The 18,695-nt window shown below is 44.4% G+C and overlaps 2 protein-coding genes across 4 annotated transcripts; both read left to right on the forward strand.

The window, feature by feature from the left end:
• Positions 1 to 771: 771 nt before the first annotated feature.
• On the forward strand, positions 772 to 14,606 carry LOC131884793 (serine/threonine-protein phosphatase 4 regulatory subunit 1-like). Of its 3 annotated transcripts, XM_059232675.1 has the most exons (10): positions 772 to 1,136; positions 1,231 to 1,302; positions 1,884 to 1,980; positions 9,562 to 9,958; positions 11,623 to 11,793; positions 11,858 to 12,203; positions 12,275 to 12,586; positions 12,730 to 12,822; positions 13,097 to 14,337; positions 14,405 to 14,606. In XM_059232675.1, the coding sequence occupies exons 1-10, from the start codon at positions 1,130 to 1,132 to the stop codon at positions 14,408 to 14,410; spliced, it is 2,742 nt and encodes a 913-aa protein (XP_059088658.1). In that variant the 5' UTR covers positions 772 to 1,129; the 3' UTR covers positions 14,411 to 14,606. The 3 variants fall into 3 exon arrangements, with proteins under 3 accessions (XP_059088658.1, XP_059088659.1, XP_059088660.1); XM_059232676.1 differs by lacking the exon at positions 12,730 to 12,822 and having other exon boundaries at positions 781 to 1,136; XM_059232677.1 differs by lacking the exons at positions 772 to 1,136; positions 1,231 to 1,302; positions 1,884 to 1,980 and adding an exon at positions 8,295 to 9,140.
• Positions 14,607 to 14,932: 326 nt separating this feature from the next.
• On the forward strand, positions 14,933 to 17,973 carry LOC131885200 (scm-like with four MBT domains protein 1). Its single transcript, XM_059233157.1, has 2 exons — positions 14,933 to 15,089; positions 15,274 to 17,973. Exon 2 carries the CDS (start codon positions 15,280 to 15,282, stop codon positions 17,890 to 17,892), a length of 2,613 nt encoding a protein of 870 aa, XP_059089140.1. The 5' UTR covers positions 14,933 to 15,089; positions 15,274 to 15,279; the 3' UTR covers positions 17,893 to 17,973.
• Positions 17,974 to 18,695: the final 722 nt, after the last annotated feature.

Genomic DNA, 18,695 nt, shown 5'->3' on the forward strand with positions numbered 1-18,695 from the left:
GTTGCGATCGCGCTCAATAAGTATGGGATCAGAGGCGGCGTAGGAGATGGAAGGCATGCAATATTTTTGTTTTATATATGAATTGGGCAATAGCGTAAAAGGAAGAGCCAATGTGAGATAATAATAAAATGGTTGGTTTTCCTTTGCTCGTGGTTAAGCTAGCGTTCTAGAGGAGGGAAGGTACTTCATAATGTGTGACTTATTTTATCCAATCTCATGTTGAAGTGTTGCGATCGCGCTCAATAAGTATGGGATCAATATTGATCCACGCAATATCTAGTTTTATCCAAAAATTTGTAGCCAAGAATACTTAAATAATAACCAGATCGGGCACCCAGTGCAGGCGCAGGCGGGGCTGCAAGCATTCTAATCTTCCCTTTATCAAATCTGGCTGATTTGGCTGGGGCGAAAGCCAGTTTGGAAGTGCTACGACAATTATATTACCCTTTTGGCGCAACATGATTACGTTCATACACGAATGAAAGAGACTTTGGACGTGGAAACAATTAGTATCAACAATTAAGACAAGAGTTATTTTTTTCATGCTGATTAAAACTGTTTTTTCGAGTCAAGAATTACTGAATAACTACTGCTCAATCGCTTAGATTCACTAAAAGACAAAATGAAATACCAGCCCCATTTTGCTCTGATTTATCACCATACCCAAACAATCCTTCTATTTCGGCAAAACCATAGAAAATGAATCCGGATCATCAAGGTACTAAGACGCAAAGTACCCTAAAAGTTTCAAACACTCTCCATGGTCTGGCCCATTTCGAAACAAGCAGGGATGGATCTCAAGTGCAGCCTGCAAGAAACCCGGCAGCTCGGGCTGAAGAATAGCATGATCTTCACTGAGAGAGGGAGCAAGTCAGAGGGTGAGCAGGTGCCCAAGGCCAATACGAAGAAAAACTGAAGATCAACTGCTCAGACCCCAAGCTAGATAGATTTACATACTTCATATATTAAGACGAAAACACGAACATATCGCCCAACGTAAGCTAGCTATCTACGCTATAATTGCTCGATTTTACCGGATTCCTGCGATTGCCGTGCTTATTACGTTCCAAGGCGTCTCGGTCAGTTCATTGAGGCTCGCGGGGATTGCTCAGGATCCCCGATTCGCACAATGGCGGGTGAGAAAAAGTCGAAGAATCTTTGCTTCAATGCGTTCAATTTCGGAATGGAAGAATCTCCAGACTGAATACAAGCCGATTTCTTTTGTTCCAGACATCTATTTCTATCAGGAAGACGAGAATGAGGAGGATCATGAAGAGGATGATCCCAATGACGAAGGATCGGGTGAGTAGTTGGCTGGTTGTCTGCGTTCAATTCCATGCTCATGGATTAGTTATGCTCCTTTGAGTGGTTGGATTTGAAAGACAATGGCCGCGTTCCTCAGAGATGAACAATCTCATTTACGTTGAGTTGGTTAGAATAAGTAATTCGGATGGCGGATGTTTTAACCGAGGATCATGGTTTTGCGTGCATTAGCCAAAAAGAGGGATACCAAAGATCGTTCCAATAGATAAAAGTTTGCATTTCAGTCGAACAATCTTCCTGAAGATATGTTCAGAGTACATTTGTCTTAAACATACTTGGGTTGTGCCTTACAGAGGACCCCGATTTTCAACGGTTTATCGATATTATTTTGATTAGACTGGTTTGGTACAAGAAAAAGAAATAGAAAGCTTAATTCCACTGCTCCCACAATCAATCGTATGCCGTAGTCATATTTGGTCGTCAGATCATTTGTCCAATGGGTCACTTCCATTTGGTCAAAGGAGACCAAAGGATTTCCTTGGGAAAAAGTGCAAGTTGGGGAGCTTGTTTCATTTTTTTAAAGCCAAGTGTTTTCATCTGTCTTCATTGGTCTATTGCAGCCGTGACGATTCCGAGAGACCTGTCTGGTACGGAGGATCCAGCCACCCATGTTCAAAAGCTGGAAAAATATGCACAGTCAGAAAATCTCTTCAACCGGTGAGTTTGAATAGGTATCACGATTGGATTATGACGTTTATTACGGATTCAGTAGATCGTGGGATACTTTTGAGGGTTTAGGTTGAATATTGTCCAGAAAAGATGTGTTTGGTTGTTTTCCCTCCCTCGTGAACTTATGTGATGATTTTGTCGTTTATTGTTTGTTTATTGGTTAAAGCCACTCAGAAATACAATGTATAAGATAGAGTGGGAGAAGTAGTACATTGTAGCATACCAAAATTGAAGTTTTCTCTCCAAAAAGTGGAAGCCCCAAACGCAATGAATGTCACTGACATGCAAAAAAGAAAACATTGGTAAATGGCAAAAAGGTACACCGACTGCTTTTGGTATCAACCAAGTTCCTTGAACGCCGAAGGAGTTTTCGATAGCCGAATCACCAGGGATAGAGTGTTCCAATGATACACCACCCGACGAATAAAAAAGGAATTGAGTCGTGATAAGGTTCTGCCAAAGGACTTGCGGACCTCCAGCTCAAAAACGCACCTAGTGGTCCTGATGGAAACGTCATTGGCTAGGAGTATGACACCATTCAAAGAATCGAGATTCCTGACAAGCATTTGTCGATTGGATATCTTAAAAAAATTGACCAAAATGATTTGACTCATCGAGACAGGCAAAGAAGTTCTGAGGCAGGGATGGTTAGTTCATATTTTGCCGGGATGGAATATTTTACCACATGAAAGGAAATTAGTGGAATAGTCTAGGAAAATTCATAAAACAAATATGGAAGGAAATGTAAGGATAAAAATTAGCTGAAAAGATGTAACTAATGCCACGTAATTGTCAACGAACCAGTGTGTATTATTTTGCCGCACAGTTGATGATATCAAGATTAGTACCCATGGTGATAACTCGTCTGCATTTTTTTCAATCGAACCTATTCAAATGATAACTCATTATGAATTGAACAAATTTGAACTTCAGAAACAGTCTCGCCTTCTATTTCTCATCCTCGCTCTAAAGATACGTCATATTAAAAAGGTTGGTACCGTTAAAAGTCGTAATTGTGAAAAACGCACACTGAAGAGAACAACAAATAAAACTACCACTGAAACCGGGACGGAATTGGGTTCATTCTGCGTCAATTGAAACATGAGAGCTCCAATTGGTTGAATGACGGTCAAGCGAACAAATTGCGAATCTCTGAGGTCGTGTGTTGAAACTTCCGGATTTGGATCAACAAAATTAGCTTATTGTTAGCAAACAACCTCTCTTCATTCAGTCAACATCAATGAATGTTTTATATGTAAAAGGAAAAAAAAATTCTGTTCTGCACGTCACATTTTCGCCCAGATGTCTACATCACTTGCTGGATTAGGGGAAAAATGACAAAATACAGCTCTAAAAGGTGTTGGGGTATAAAGCGTGACAAGATGCTTTAGAAAAAATAGATTTGACAATCAGGCATCATTGTTTCGGCAATGAGTCTTGCTCGTTCTTGATAAACTCATGATGAAGTTTGCAGACGTATTTAACTCGTGTTTTACGACATATCTCCTCACTCGGTCATCGTTTTATTTAAAAATATATCAATTGGGTAATTGGCGCTTTATACTGATAAAATGGCAAAGATCTTGAATTAGGTTTTGGAATGTAATTCCTGATCTATTTATTTTCTCTCACATCTGATAGATCTGTCGAATAAAGGTTTGGGTTGTACTATTTTTTTACGAACATCCTTGCCGATACTGGAAATGGGATCCCTGGCAGTTCAAGATGGAAGAGTTATTTGTCCTATTTATCTTTCAATTCGTATAATATCTGAGCCACGAACGAATTAGCGTCGGGCGTTGCAACAAACTTTTTCACTTTGTTACGTCACAAAATCGGAAGGATGTGCTCAGTATAAGCTCTTCGCTCATGTTGACATTTAGCCAAACCTACTCCGCTAGCATTGAAGTACAAACTAAAGTACAATCTGAAATAATATCGAAAGCATACCCCTCGATATTGTGTCAGCTACCAAAGCCCTTCGAATAAAATAGTTAAACTCAGCTTTAGCGATTCTAGTTATTGAACCTTAGTACGGATCTACTTGTTGATAGCCTGTAGCATTGAAATGGGATTTGTCCTTCTCTTTGTTTGGGAGATGCGGGTTTGAAGTTTCGAACCGCTCATTAGCCGAAAATGGATCCCTCTCATAGCCCGTAAGCCTTGCCATCAGCTCTGTTCCACCTGTGCTAGTTGCCGGTCTTTAATTAGTTCCGGGTGTTTTTAACTTTTGAAGGGAAAATGGTTTCCCACCAAGGGAATATCATCAGAAGCTTCACATTCTAAATTATATTTTTTTTTTTACCGTCCTAAATTTTACCTCGATATGCACTATTCCTCAAAGGGAGTGAACGCAAAATTATGAGACAACACTGCATTGAAATTCACAATTCAATTTGTACAAAACCATTGTCAAAGGAAAATTAATTGTTCTTTTTCCATGATCCAGTAATGGCATTTCAGATTGACTTTGAAAGTCCGATAAGTAAAAAAGTGTCGGCTGTCATCTGAGCAATTGCTTTCGTCGCTGAATTTCCCTGACGTTGATCAAAGGATATGGAAAAAGGGCCAGATCATTTTGTAACTCTTGGAACAGGAAAAGGAATGGGAGGGACGAGGGTAAATTGAGGCACCCAAAGACAATCTTGGAGACCTGCTGCAGCTTTGCGACCTAAGCTGCTTGGAAGGAATGAGACAGTACGCTAATGGTGGGAGTGTCGTTGCCTTGCAGGCAAGCTAAGTTGACAAGTAGTAGTTTATTGCTCCCGCAGTCAAAGGCTGGCGCACCCTCAAACCCTTACATTAGACATGCGCTAAGGAGGGTGAGCCCGTACGAGTGGACACAGACGAGAGGAAAGGCGTGCTTGGCGCCTTCTCGCCACTCCATCCATTTGCCGTTTGTTGGATTGCATTCCTAGCAGTTGTTCCAGGCGGAAACTGGGGCTTATGTGGGACGTGGGCCTCCTCGCTTCTTCTCTTCTTCCCTTCTTCCCTTCTTCTTTTTCTCCCTCTGTATTTCTTCTTTCTTCATTTTGGGCTGGACGGGCAGTTGATTCGAGGAAGTTGAGATCAACTGACTCCAACCCAAGTGAGGGAGAGCAAGACGAAAGATGTAGAAAGAGACGAGAGGAGGAAGGGGGCAAAGCGGAGGGAGGTGAGGGAGGAAGGAGCGTAAAGGAGACAGACAGACAGAGTAAGAGGGAGAGAGAAAGAAGTTTAAGACTCAAGCCAGCGAGCGAAGAATGATGCTGCTTGTTGAACATAGTATATCATTCAAGATGTTTTGGGTTGTGTTCTCGTGCTCCTGGTGAAAAGCGCGACCTTTGTGCCTGAATATTCAAGTTTTCGTGATTGAGTGATTGCTGCAATGTGGAGTTTCATTGACCTTTGGTGGCTGCTAAGTATTAGTTAAACACAGACATCGACTGTTGGCTTTGCATGGTCAATTTGATCATGCGCGAGTCTGAGTTTTGGAAGTGAAATGAAAGAAGATTGACCCCCCTGGTCCAAAAGGTATCTAACGCCTTGTCCCATGTCTTGGAGTAGTGCCTTGCTGGGGACGCCATGGCGGGTTCGCAAGAAGAATGGCAAAACTGACCCATCTTCTATGGCTGGGATTTCTTCTAAAGGTAGCTACTAATGAATTATCAAAGCTGTTTTTATCTTGATTGCCTAGTTATACTGGAATGTCGCTCTCCTCATGAATGCCTAAAGGAATGAAGGGTTTACTTTTAAGCTGGCGTGAGCATCTTCCAAGAAACGTGAGCCTTGCTCACACATGAGCACCTCATATCCTGCGCTCAAATGATCGATTGTTTTATGGAGCGCTTAGCAAAGAGGGAGAGAATGGCGGCTAGCTTTTATTGGCAATTACTTGGTCATGCTGAGACATTTCCAAGTTGTCGCTATTCACTTTTCGATCGGCAGCGTTAATTGGTTAGGATGGCATTGGCATGAAAAATTGCCCTCAGGAGAGAAGCCACCATCGGTATCAATTCCTTCGATCGTTGTTTATGACAATCTCGCATTGAAGTCGACGAGAAACGTGGCCATGGGAATGGGCATAATGATAATGGTTGTGTTCTCTCTCGGGGTTGTCATTGCTCCTAAGCTCGTCGATGGGTCAGGTATTTATTGGCCTTGCCAGACATGATCGTAGAGAACATGATTCACTATGTTTTGTAAATTGACAAGTATTGATACGCAAGAAAAAAGTTTCTCAACAAACTAAAACACTTAAGGACCTGTGAGTTAATGGTTGAGTCAAATCTCATGACCTATGATAAGAGAGATAATGAAGTTGGAATGTAGTTTTGTATGTTGTTTTGCTCAAAGTCAATCTGCTACTCATCTATGTAAAATCAACCGATCTCTGTCGTTAAAGCCTAGTCGAGCAATAAGCAAGTCAAACTGTCGTCTTTCTTTATCTTGATTTCACATCTTCAAGAGAGTCCAAGCAAAATTTGAGAAGGCGCTTTCCATGGAGAACAAAACCTAAGATATTGAGATCAATGGAAAATGTAGAATCTAGATGTTGGAATGCCCTCAAAACTTCGCAATTCTTTTTGATCCCTCAAGTTTTCTCACAATCATAAAAAAATGATAATGCACCACGAGCTTACCTAGGTATGTAAAGCGTGGTAACAAGTGCGCTTTTTATTACTTAATATTGCATAAGTGAAGTCGCAAAGTCCTTTGATTTGATGTTTTGACCAACAAAAGGGTCAATGATCTCGTCTTTTATGCGCATCTCGGTCACAAATACATGTTTCGAGAGATTCTCCGTAGTAATGTTGGCCCTAGGTAACCCAAGGGCATGTTTCAGGTCGTTTCCTTGAATATGTATCCATGTTCAGCTTGAACTGTTACTGTGGAAAGGTGATGCAAATTTCCTTTCATAGTGCTTTGTCGGCAGATGGCAGCTAAAGCGTCATCGCATACTTTCTATTTTTCCGAGAGAGGAGACCTCTAAGACCTGTGATATTCGGCTAGCAGCTCAGAACAGCGTCAGAGAGGGCGGCATTGACTCCAAGAGTTCGTCCTTCCATCCTCCTCTCCTTTGGTTTCGCCTCTTACGGCGATCGGAGGTTTCTGTTGTATTTTTATGGTAGGTGATCCTGCCTGAGTCTGAGAGCAAAGCGCAAATCGGCCGCTCCCGTTTGGACGGCTTTTTCTACTCTTGTCGAACGGGCTTCACTGGATCCGCTTCGACCGCTTACTTCATTCCTACCCGCTGAAGTAGCAGCTTGAGGAATGTATTGCTCCCACATCCCAGAGTTCTTCTTGTCCACCCTCTCGCTGTCTCTCGCTCTCTTTCGCTCTCCCTCTCTTTCTCCCTGAATGTGCTTCTCCCCCTCTCCGGGTCTTCCTTTTCTACGCCTAGCCTACTTCAATTCGGCATCGAATTGATGTTGGCCAACAACACTCCCGGGTTGCTCGGGCGTCCGACGGGCCATATTTGGGCCATGGGACAGCCGTTGGTACGAGGGTAGTGCAGATTCTGGTGGACGAGCCTAAGAGAGTAGCCTCCACCTCCTCCGTCCCTTCGTCTTCCTCTCCGTCATGGGCGACTGACCCTCTTGCTGGCTTTGGGCCTCTCTCCTCTCTTATGATGGCGGCATTCTAGCGTGAGGGTATTATTCCTCCTCCAAGCCGCCATGCGCTACTGAGGGCGGACTTCTCGGGGTGTTTTGGCACCAGGCCAGTGATGAGACTTGAACGACCGGAGAGGGGCTGAGCTACACAAAACTTTGCGATTGCAGACGCGGGTTAGGCAGCCATCAAGAGCCGCGTCGCAGTCCTCTTTTCTTGATCTTGGAACAAGCACTACTACTTTTACTGCAAGCATAACTGCTACTACTGCTCTAACATGAACTCCGAGTAGTACCACTTCTCCTGCTGCTAGTCTTAGTCCTGCTATAACTGCTAGCTCTAGCAATACCAGTACTGGTGGCGGTGCTGTTAGCTGTTGTAGTATCGTAGCAGTAGTTGCAGAAGTAGAAGCTGTGCTGGTTCTGGTCCTAGAAGCAGTTATCCGACGCTCAGAATTACGACGACTACGAAGTCTTTTTCGAACTAAGAGGGCTGCAGTGTTCATTTGGGCGAGACTCAACATCCACAGAACTGTTGTCTCGCTGTTTTTTGAATGGGATTGTGTTGCTTTGAGATCATTTGTGACCTAGATATATGATTTCATGAGCAGATTGTGACCAATTGCGTAGTTTTGGCATTCTCTTGGGCGAAAAAAAAGTTGCTTCTGTGTCTGCTTTCGGTTTGGTGCTTACTTCACATGCATTCTTTCGTGAAGAAGAACTAACGCTTGGTGCTTGTTTTGTCTGAATCGAACGGTCTAGGAAGATCTATCCTCAACACTCCGTACTGATTAATGAAAGAGGCATCAATAAATCCTGAGGAATATATTTGGGTTAACAGTGCTTGCGTCAGGGAGTGAATAGTGCTTTGGGATCAGTGTGTTTGTCGTCGACCCTGGCTTCGCTCACTTACTTGAGACAAGCCAGTGATTGAAGTGCTTGATCGATAATAGTGCTTGCGTTAAGAATTTTGTTCCAAAACAAAATACAAGTCTAGCTAGTGTGAAGAAGGCTTCTTGTGCCAAGTACTAGGACGATATGAGCTACCTCGTCTTCACTGGGTGTCTTTCTTCTCATTCCTGGATGTGGAGAGAATACCCTGTGTGTGAAGCAGAAAGCGCCATCTCCATTAGTTGTTCTGTACCTAGTCCGACCATATCGATGTCGACGATGAGGACGACGACGACCAATTCTGGTACCATTCCCTCGGCTACTCCTTTTTCTTTAGGAGGGGCAGATTCCAGCGCTGCTGCTCCTTCTTCTCGGGCTGCTACAACACTTGCCTTTCCTGTCTTGTTCTTCTTCCATTCTGCCTTCCTCTTAAGTGGATGGAAAGGAAAGACAAAGTGGAAAAGGGGGACTAGGGTGAAGCTAAACGGAAAGACGAAGGAAGGTGGATGATGAAGGAAGGAAAAAGGAGCAGAACAAGAGTGGGAAACTTGGGCTTTCATTATTAGCATGATTTGGCTGAGACCAAAAGACGAGAAAGAAGAAACCTGCCTCGGTCAAAAGCGATAGTCAATGAATGTGCCGAAGTGTATTCCGATAGATACTCAGGTAAAATATGAACGAACCGCAATGTTTGCCATTTTGATCGACTAATCTATGCTTTCAACGGTTTTTGCTGTCGCGCTGGATAGCATGGGGACGATTCGTGGAAAATAGGCGCCACAAAAAATATTTCTCTTCTAGGGGAGCAGCTTCGGGACAAACAAGCTTTTAAGTTATTATGCGCAACAATGCGAGGCTGCGCCAGCTTTCCAAATGTCAATGCGTCAATTTGTTACGTAATTTGAATCAATGCACTCTCGGCAACGAAATTAGGCCATGCGTTATCAAGCAGACTAGAAGAGACTATTCACTGATTGTCACTTTGAAGGGGCATATGCGTAATGGTCTTACAACATTCTAACTTTTGAATAAGGTTTCTTGAACTTTTAAATGTCAGCAGTAATATCAAGATATAATTTCTTTACAGGCAAATTGTGGCGCGCATGGTTTTGGAAACCTTGCGTTTTGTGGCTGATTTCATGGATGAGGTTGATGCTGTGCTTCAGGTCATGAATGGATTGGCTAATGACCCCGAGTCGTCGGTTCGAGCAGAGCTCATGGAGCAGATACCGCACATAGCGATGTTTTGCCGGGAGTCCAAGCCCAACCTCAGTCATGTGGTCCCGAAACTCCTTTTGCCAATAGTAGTCAATTTCCTCACTGATAATAGTGAGCAAGCTCGAAAGACATCTCAGGCAGCACTACTGGTACTTCTAGAACAAGGGCTTGTGGAACGAAGCCATGTCGAGGAGCAAGTGTGTCCCGTGATCCTCGAACTAACGGATCGCGAATCCTTGGACAATTTAAGAACGGAAGCTGTTGCGGTAGGTCAGATTTTCTCAACTTAAGTAGCCCATCAACATTCAAAAACCTTAGCATATTGTGGCCTGGCATTGACCGCATGAAAGACATGGGTAGTGAGATGTTCGCTTTTGCCTTACATCTCATTACGGTGTCTTCCGCCCGGTTGGTGCCTTTGTTCATCCTCTTTCTGCAGAAAGCAAAGGTACTTCATGGCTTCAAATCTTACTGAGCTATTTGGACAACCTCTTGCCATCAAAGCTGGAAGGTCATAGCTTGCTGTCCTCTCATTGTGTGAAGAGATGGCGTGTTATTTACATTGCTATCACAGCCAGCATTGATGAGCAAGAGACGACGTCACAACATCCATCGGAACACAACCCGACCATGGATTAAGTGAACCCAAACAGGAGCCGACATGAGCGAGTGGAGGCGTTAAATTGGGTGGGGTGTGCCATGAGGGTTTGGTTTCATATCACAGCCAATTTGACGCATTCCAAACTCTCACTTGGAGTCAGGCGAACAACTTCTTCGAGCAAGACTAAATTGGGTCTTGTCAGCTTAGTTGAAGCTGTGCCCAATGATTCAAATTTTCCCTCTCGAAGTGGTTGGGATTATGTGTCATTGGTATCATATCACAGCCAGCTTTGATGAGCGGAAATGTGGATCCATAGACCGACGCAGCAGGTGGGGTGTAGGAATGCATTTTCGTTGCATTTCTGTTAACGGTAAGTATTGGTTGAGGGGCTTTGGTTTTGCCGCATTTTTTTTTTTTTTTGAAAAATGATGTTGGTTCGTCTTTACCTCCTCTCGTCGGGTAACAACGCTGCCTTCCATTGATCTGGGTTTGAATTCATATTGAAAAGTGGATTTAAATGAGACTAAAGTAAGAAAAAATGATCAACCAGAGAAGCTTCTGATATTCTCGTTCATCTCATCTTTGGGGCGAGGGGTTACTCTTCAGAAATGAAGATTGCAGTACAGAACGGCAAATGCTTGTTTGTATGTAGGAAGCAACGGCCGTCTGAGTTTCGTCCAGAGGATGGGGTCATTGCACTCTGGCAAGCTAGGGCCGAGAGGAGAGAACCAGCAGCCACGATTCCCCTCAGTCAAGCAGTTCAACGAAGCTACTCTAGTGCGGAGATCCAATGAGATCATAGGCTTTGCCTTCGCCGTTTTTCTCGTACGAAGGCAGCAGACAGAAATGCGCAAACGCGCTCTTCTTCCAGATCAGGTACTAGTAGCCCTCTAGGTACTAGGGATTTGGAAACCCAGCTTACAAGCAATCCAGACGGAGCGTTGTTCCCTCGTTCTTGAGTGAGATACGACGACTGGTTCTAGGGAGGAGATAGTCTCACTTGGTGGAAGATTGGGAAGCTAAGGAAAGGAACATAGCCAGGAAGGCGAGAAGACTGGAAAAAGAAGCGGACCCTCGTAGTTTTGGATCAACTGGCCCGTTTCCGTCATTACATGGGGAACTACAATATATGATCGTTGGATGGAAAGCACATAAGAATATCATGGCGGCAAAACCATATCCCTAATGAAATGTTCGTCAAAATGTTAACAATGACCGGATGTACGGTACAGCAGCATATCCCTAATGAAATGTTCGTCAAAATGTTAACAATGACTGGTTTAGGTTACTGGAATTAAAAAAAGTAAACGGAAGAATTTGATTTTTCAGCTCCTGAGCAAAATAGCACCACTCATTGGTCGTGGGACAGTGAAGCATCTGTTTTTGGATCGCTTTGCGTCCCTCTGTGTGGATCCCTTGTTCCATGTGAGGAAAGTGTGCGCCTCAAACTTTGGAGAGTTCGCCGCTGTCGTTGGCCCTGAGGCCACAGAAAATGTCTTGGTAAGTTAAAAATCGTTGTGAAGCATGTTCTCAATTTTATTTTCACCCATCAACCTATTTGCAGCTGCCAAAGTTTTTTTACCTTTGTGAAGATGGAGTATGGGGCGTCCGAAAGGCTTGCTCCGACGTGTTCATGTCTGTATCTTGCGAATGCTCGCCGTCAACGAGACGAACAGAACTGGTGCCGATTTTTCTCAACTTACTTCGGGACCAATCCCGATGGGTTCGAATGGCTGCGTATCAGGCCCTGGGCCCTTTTATTTCCACATTTGCTGATCCTTCGTTGACGGCGCTGCTTCAAAACGACAACGGAGAAATCTTGGTGACCGATCGTGAGAAACTTTCCTTTAGACTGGACGAGCTCGAAAGCGGACGGGCGAAAAAATCTAACGTGAAAGAAGGAAATGACGGTAAGCTCATATTGTTTCAAGAAAAACTTGTTTCCATTCATTTAGCAATTCTTTGCCCCCCTGTTCATTAGATGTAATCATGGATGAAAGTCCTGGAGATGAACCCAATGACCGTGTGAACCTAGTATATGGTGACGAGGATCAGAGTCCGGAAGAAAAGAGAGCGGGTGTTACGAAAAAAGTTCTTTCCACCAATTATTCCTCAACACAGGAAATTGACACTGATGAAGAGCAGAATTTTAACGACTTCTTGTATTGGAGAGATCCACCTGGGTCGATCGACTTGGATAAAGATGGTGCCAGTGGAATATCGAGCACTCCAAGCGATGAGATGGCCAAGCTGAGTCTCGACTCCAAGAAAACGGAAGAACGCCCCGAAGCAGGTAAATGAAAGGAATTTCTAGCATCTCTGGTGTTTGTGGAGCACGTCTGGTGCCATGGCTAGTGCGACATTGAAAAATATCGTCGATTGCGACTAGGTCTAGCTCCCACGTAGTAATTTGCCCCGGTCTTCCTTACAATTTAGGCTCACCTACTGAACCTACCCAAAATGAGGGCTCGTGGCAAAAATTGCCAATCATCACATTTCAGACTTTTGACGACTTGACTTCAGCTGAAGGTATTTCTACATACGATCTCATGTATGTTGCTGCTGGTGACGGGAAGACTACTCTCACTTACTTCCCTGTCATACTTTAGCCTAAACCCACATTGCAATATCAAATCAGTGTAAACACCTCTTTTTGTTCTCGGGGTCTGTTTGATCTTTCCTTGCTTCAAAATAAAATAAAAAATCTTTATTCTCTTTTGGGAACACTAATCTTAATTTTTGAATCTTTTTCCCCAGAACTTTTTGCAAAAATGTATTCTCATATGATTTTCTTGCGTTCCAGAAACTGGCGGACAAACATTGGATCTATTTCGTCCGGTTTCAACAGACTCTTCATCCTCAAATCAGTCTACATTCGATCCCAAATGGAATCAATCCTATGGCGAAGGTGAAGGAGTCAACCCTCAAGACTATCCCCCTGACCCCGCACTGCCGAAATATCCACCTGCAACTATACAAAGCATCGTCCCGCAGTCATTGATCGACCATTACGTGTCCATGATTGACCCATCAAGGGCCCAAACCGTGGACACCGATATCTCTCGGCATTGTGCATACTCGCTACCGGCCGTAGCACTCACATTAGGGCGAGCCAATTGGCCGTTGTTGCGATCACCTTACATTGCTTTAGCATCGGATATGCAATGGAAAGTCAGGCGCACTTTGGCTTCTTCAATTCACGAAATGGGCGTCATCCTCGGCAAAGAGATAGCAGCCACTGATCTCATTCCTATCTTTGATGGCTTCCTGAAAGATTTGGACGAAGTTCGAATCGGGTTGCTGAAGCATCTGGCCGATTTCCTCCAGTTATTGAACCCGGTGGATCGCGACAAATACTTGAAGAAACTGGGAGACTTCCGCAAAATGGATAACGAGCGGAATTGGAGATTCAGACAAGAACTAACTTACCAACTGGAAAAACTCACTCCATGCTTTTCGGCCCCTCAAGTTTTGGAATTTATTACACCCGTGGCGTATCGACTTTGCACTGATAGGGTGGCATCTGTGAGATCCGGGGCCGCATCCGTCGTAGCCGTCATTATCAAACACATAGACGAATCACCAGAACGCTATCTCAGCATCCGAGTTGTTGCGAATATCGTGGAAGATTTAGCTGAACGACGAGTTTGGACTTACCGACAAACATTTGTGAACATTTGTTACCAAATCCACCAGATCAAAGCTTTGGACGCACAGAACTTTAACCAGAATATTCTGCCTTATTTACTAGATCTGTCAGAAGATCGAGTACCTAACGTGCGACTGGCAGTTTCGCGAACCTTGAGCATAATCAGCAAAGAATCGCCTGACTTCTTGAGTATACAAACACCAAACAAATTCAATTGGGTGAAGTTCCAAACGGTCGAGAAGAATTTGAAAAACGACTCTGACGTGGACGTTCGGTTCTTCTTTGGTGGAGCGGCCAAATACTACCCTTCGGAGAACCTCACAGAATCCGAAAATGCAAAATGTTGGCCCTCGGCAGAAGCTGGTGAAAGCGAGGAACATTCCGACGATAGTGGGGTAGGTGTCCTTACTCATAAATACCTTTTAAGATCGATCTCGTTTCAATCTCAATTTTCTTTCGCAGGCATAAACCGGTTCAATGAGCATTCATTCAGAGGAAAAGTCGCATCCATAGAAATTATCAATTAACGGATCCTCCAATGGTTTTTACGCACTGACTACGACTCGCCGCATACGATTACAAACATGCCCAAATTATATGAGAAAAATGTGCTGCTGTTATTTTTTTATCTCTGAATAAAATGGAGACCCCTTTGACAACATAACCCACTTCGTCTTTTTTGTGTATATTGCGTTAACGAGCATCATCACACTAACCTACTATTTGACCTCATTTGCGCAACCTTGACGCTTAAACTGTTGCCCAACGGGATGGAGGTTAAAACGGACCCCAACCCCCTCCCAATTCATGATCAAGGTGCCCTCGTCACGAGGGTAGGTTCTCAGCCACTCTGCGTCCACGCTTTGCATCTGGTAATGATTATGCTTAAGACAAAGCTAGCTGCGATCTAACAGACGAGGTTGCGTGTAACCATTTCTTAGTCTTGCGATGAGCGGACCTCCGATTAAAGTGGTAGTAGTCGCCGTTAAGCCAGGAGACCTTATAGATCCTCCTTCATCGACTTCTCCTCTTCCTCCTCATTCGCTTACTCACTCTGAATTATTGCAGTAACGAATAGCAGAAGAGATCAACGATTATCCTTTATCTCAAACCTGTATCAACGATTGGCTTGGTTTGATGCTGTCAGGTAAGGGTTTATCCACTGAACTGTTTGTCATAGTTTTTTTTTGATTTTTTTTACATTTACGAATAAGGATGAGCACACGCATATAGTGCTCTTTCTTTGTTGGTGTGTCTAATATTATCACGCATTGCACGCTATGATAACACCTTTACTGTTGCCAACTAATCAAGAATATTGCTCTTTATAGGGAACGATGGAGCATTCCAAAGATGAATGTCCTTCAGTGGTTGAAGGATCTCAGAACATGGACGTTGACAATGAAGAAGCTACCACTACAACACCTCCCCATCCAACATCTGCTCTGGTTAAGGTTTGGACCTTTGATTGGCCGGCAACCTTGGAGCAACGGGGTTGGACCGAAGTCCAGGAGGATCTCTTGGCTCACGTGGAAGTGGCCAACGATTCGGGCGTGAGGGAAGGCATGGTGGTCGAGATTCTCCTCGATTCTACCTCCGATTTGTATTGGTTGGCTCGGGTGGAACAGACTTTCGGTCCCATGCTCAAGTTGTCCTTGGTGGGACATGATCCTCTTCGAAAGACCTTTGTCTGGCGGGATCTGTATAAGGACAAGCTTTATCCATTAGGCTGGTGTCAAATGAACAAAGTCGTCCTTACGGCTCCTCCAGAGATTCAACTCACTTGCCCAAATTGGCAGCAACTGGCCATTCAATACTTGGAGGATATCACCATCGATACAATCTCCATGCATTTTATCGACGGTAATGGAGTCACCAACCTGGACCGTATCAAGCCAGGCATGATGCTTGAGGTGCATAGCAACGTGAATCCCAGCAAGTTTTGGCCAGCCAAAGTACTGAATAACCATGGAGGTCTCTTAACTCTTCAACACGTGGGCTCTTCATCCACGTGGTTCGAATTCTATTTGTCAGACCGACTCGCGCCCTTTAAACGAGGCCAGCAAGAGGGTAACAGCTATCAGAGGCCGGATAATGTCGACGAATCCGTTTCCATCAACGATCTTTTGGAATCTGAGGCCGTGAAGACCATTCCAGAGGAGCTGTTTCCGGATCAACCGGAAGTGCCCAAAAATCAGTTTGATGCCCAGTCTCTGTTGGAGTTCATCCCGCCCAATTCCACTTGCATTGAAAGAGCTATAATCGAGCAAAAGTTTGAGGACAAGTTTTTTGTTGTGTCGTGTTTTTCCAATCCGGAACAAAAGTATCTGTGCCACAAGAATTCCCCCGTGATTTTTCCATTCGGGTGGTCCAACGGATGGTCCAAGATTCCTTGCCGGCAAAGTGAGCAAGAAAAGCGGAAGCCTCATTGCCCTCGCAGACACTTTCCCAGCAAATTGGATGCCAAAGAAATGGGGTTCCAAGTGGGTCAGATTCTGGAAATTTTGGTGGATGACGAAATCAGAGTTGGCAAGATCAACGACATTCGTGACAATATTTTAGCCATCGAGGAAATGACAGACTCCATCAATGCTAGACTAATCCTTGTGCCAGCAACTGCCCAAACGATATTCCCGGTGGGATGGGCGTGTTTGAATGGAGGCCAGCTAAGTGTTCCGTCAAGTTTTCTACCCAAACCTCTATGTAACCCGGAAGAGAACGTCGACAATTCGTCAAAAAGCTCTGCTACAACGAAGGAGTCACCAAAAGACTCTCCAGAGGGAAAACTCTCTCCTGCGGTATCACCCCAACCTCTGATCCCCAATCCAATGGACTCTGCAAGCAGTTGGTGTCAACCAATTTTTTTCAACTATCGGTGCTATTCCTCTATGTTCCTAAGTCGAGCCCGATTGGCGGGTCTTCCCAAGTCAATTGGACCCGGTCCGGTTCGGCTAGTGTTAAGCGAGGTTCTCTCCAGAATCATTGGCTCATCTCACAAGTCGGGCTCCGTTTTGAAACGCTTGGAATGTCAAACCGAGTTGCCCCGAATCGGATTCGAAAAGTTCACAATCAAGGGAAAATCAAGAGTGCATCTATTGAAGGCTGACATCGAAATCCCAACCAAAGCCAATCTAGTAGATGACTTCTGTCGAAGCGTATGCCAGAAGTTGGGGGCGTGCAAGAATTTACTCTCACTGACCAGATTCGATGAATGTCCAGACAGTTGCGTGAGCCGACCCAAGGCCGAGTTGAAACCCGATTATGAGCCCAAGGCTCGACGAGGGCGTAAGCGACAGCTCGAAGTTCCCGAGGACAATCCGGAGCCCGATGGTGGATCGGCGACTTCTTCCGAGACAGATGAGTCTGCCACCCCCAATATGTCCCGGAGCGCGTCGCCTGAGGGCAATGAAGACAACGGAATGGGCGGCAAGCCAGGCAAGGGCCGGAAAAAGGAGTGGGAAGCGATTTTACCCAAAAGCGAGATTCGAACCCGAGGGGCGAAAATACCCAACTACAAACTTCACCTGAAGATTAGGCCGAGCAAGAAGGAGCAACAAGTCATAGAAAGCCAATGTCTTAGAAAGTCGTTGGGGTTCGAGGGATCCCACGCGAATCAAAAATTCCAAGGAGACCCGTTGCAAGATATGAGCGATTATTATCCCATCGTAAACCAAGATCAACCTCCCCCTATCCGCGAAATTGTTCTGCATTCGAACCCAGAGTCGTGGACGCCAGCAGATACAGCCAAATTTTTGCTAAATACTGTGGATTGTGCTCATATCGCGTCATTCATGATGTCCGACGAGGTGGATGGTGTGGCCTTTATGCTCTTGAATTATCCCACCATCCAAGACTTCTGGTCGTTTTCTGTCAAAACTGCCATTCATCTATGCCAGCATATTGAAAGTGTACGACTCGCTCACCTTCGCCAATTTCGATCTGGCTTGTAATATTTCTGTAATGATCACATATGTTCAAATCAGGTGAAGCAATAAGACATTCAGTCCGATGAATCAGGGCTTAGATTTAAATGTGTGTTATTCATAAACGTTGGTTGCGTGGATGCCATGGATACTTGGTAAAAAAAAATCGAGTTCGAGGGCAATCAGGACAGGTTCTACAAATGGAAAATCCAGCTTTATGAGCTTTTTCTCGAGTTCAATAAGGATTGGTAGAGCTTCAAGTTGCAAAGAGGCCCTATTAAAGTTGCACCAAGGCTTGCAACTAATTATTTTCCCTAAGTTAGTTCCCTTGGTTTTTCATCCTAACCCGTCAAAGTATATCCATCCGAAGCAGGAACCTTCGGACGACATTACTTACTCCAGAAATTTTAGAGCGTAGAATTACTTGCTTATCTTAGGTTCGACCCATCTCTGGCTGGATTATTAACTAAAGAACAATCACTAGAGTCATCAAGAGAAGGGATGTTACCATCGTAGCTTGATTGGGAAATGATCTATGTATAGTCTTAACACCGAGTGAATGGCGTTTACTTAGCCTAAAACTGAGATACCCGCCTCCCCCTAATGATTCTTTATCCCTACCAACCTCAATCGGTACGACTTTAACGCCACAAATGCAGAGATAAACCGGGCCGAAGAGACAGAGGCAGTGGGGTCACCACTTATGGTGGGTAACATACATTTATCGATGGCAACCGCATCGCCATCTGCTTCTTCAAGACCCCAGAACCCAACGTCGTGGCTCACTGACGTCGAGACGAGTCGAATCTCGATTCTCGAATCTCGAATCT

This window comes from Tigriopus californicus, chromosome 8, assembly GCF_007210705.1.
Source record: "Tigriopus californicus strain San Diego chromosome 8, Tcal_SD_v2.1, whole genome shotgun sequence".
Classification (NCBI taxonomy): domain Eukaryota; kingdom Metazoa; phylum Arthropoda; class Copepoda; order Harpacticoida; family Harpacticidae; genus Tigriopus; species Tigriopus californicus.

Coding starts and splice junctions, on each gene's coding strand:
- LOC131884793 (XM_059232675.1), top strand. Junction 11,794..11,857: donor AGGCCACAGAAAATGTCTTG/GTAAGTTAAAAA, acceptor ACCTATTTGCAG/CTGCCAAAGTTTTTTTACCT. Junction 12,204..12,274: donor CGTGAAAGAAGGAAATGACG/GTAAGCTCATAT, acceptor CCTGTTCATTAG/ATGTAATCATGGATGAAAGT.
- LOC131885200 (XM_059233157.1), top strand. CDS start 15,280: ATGGAGCATTCCAAAGATGAATGTCCTTCAGTGGTTGAAGGATCTCAG.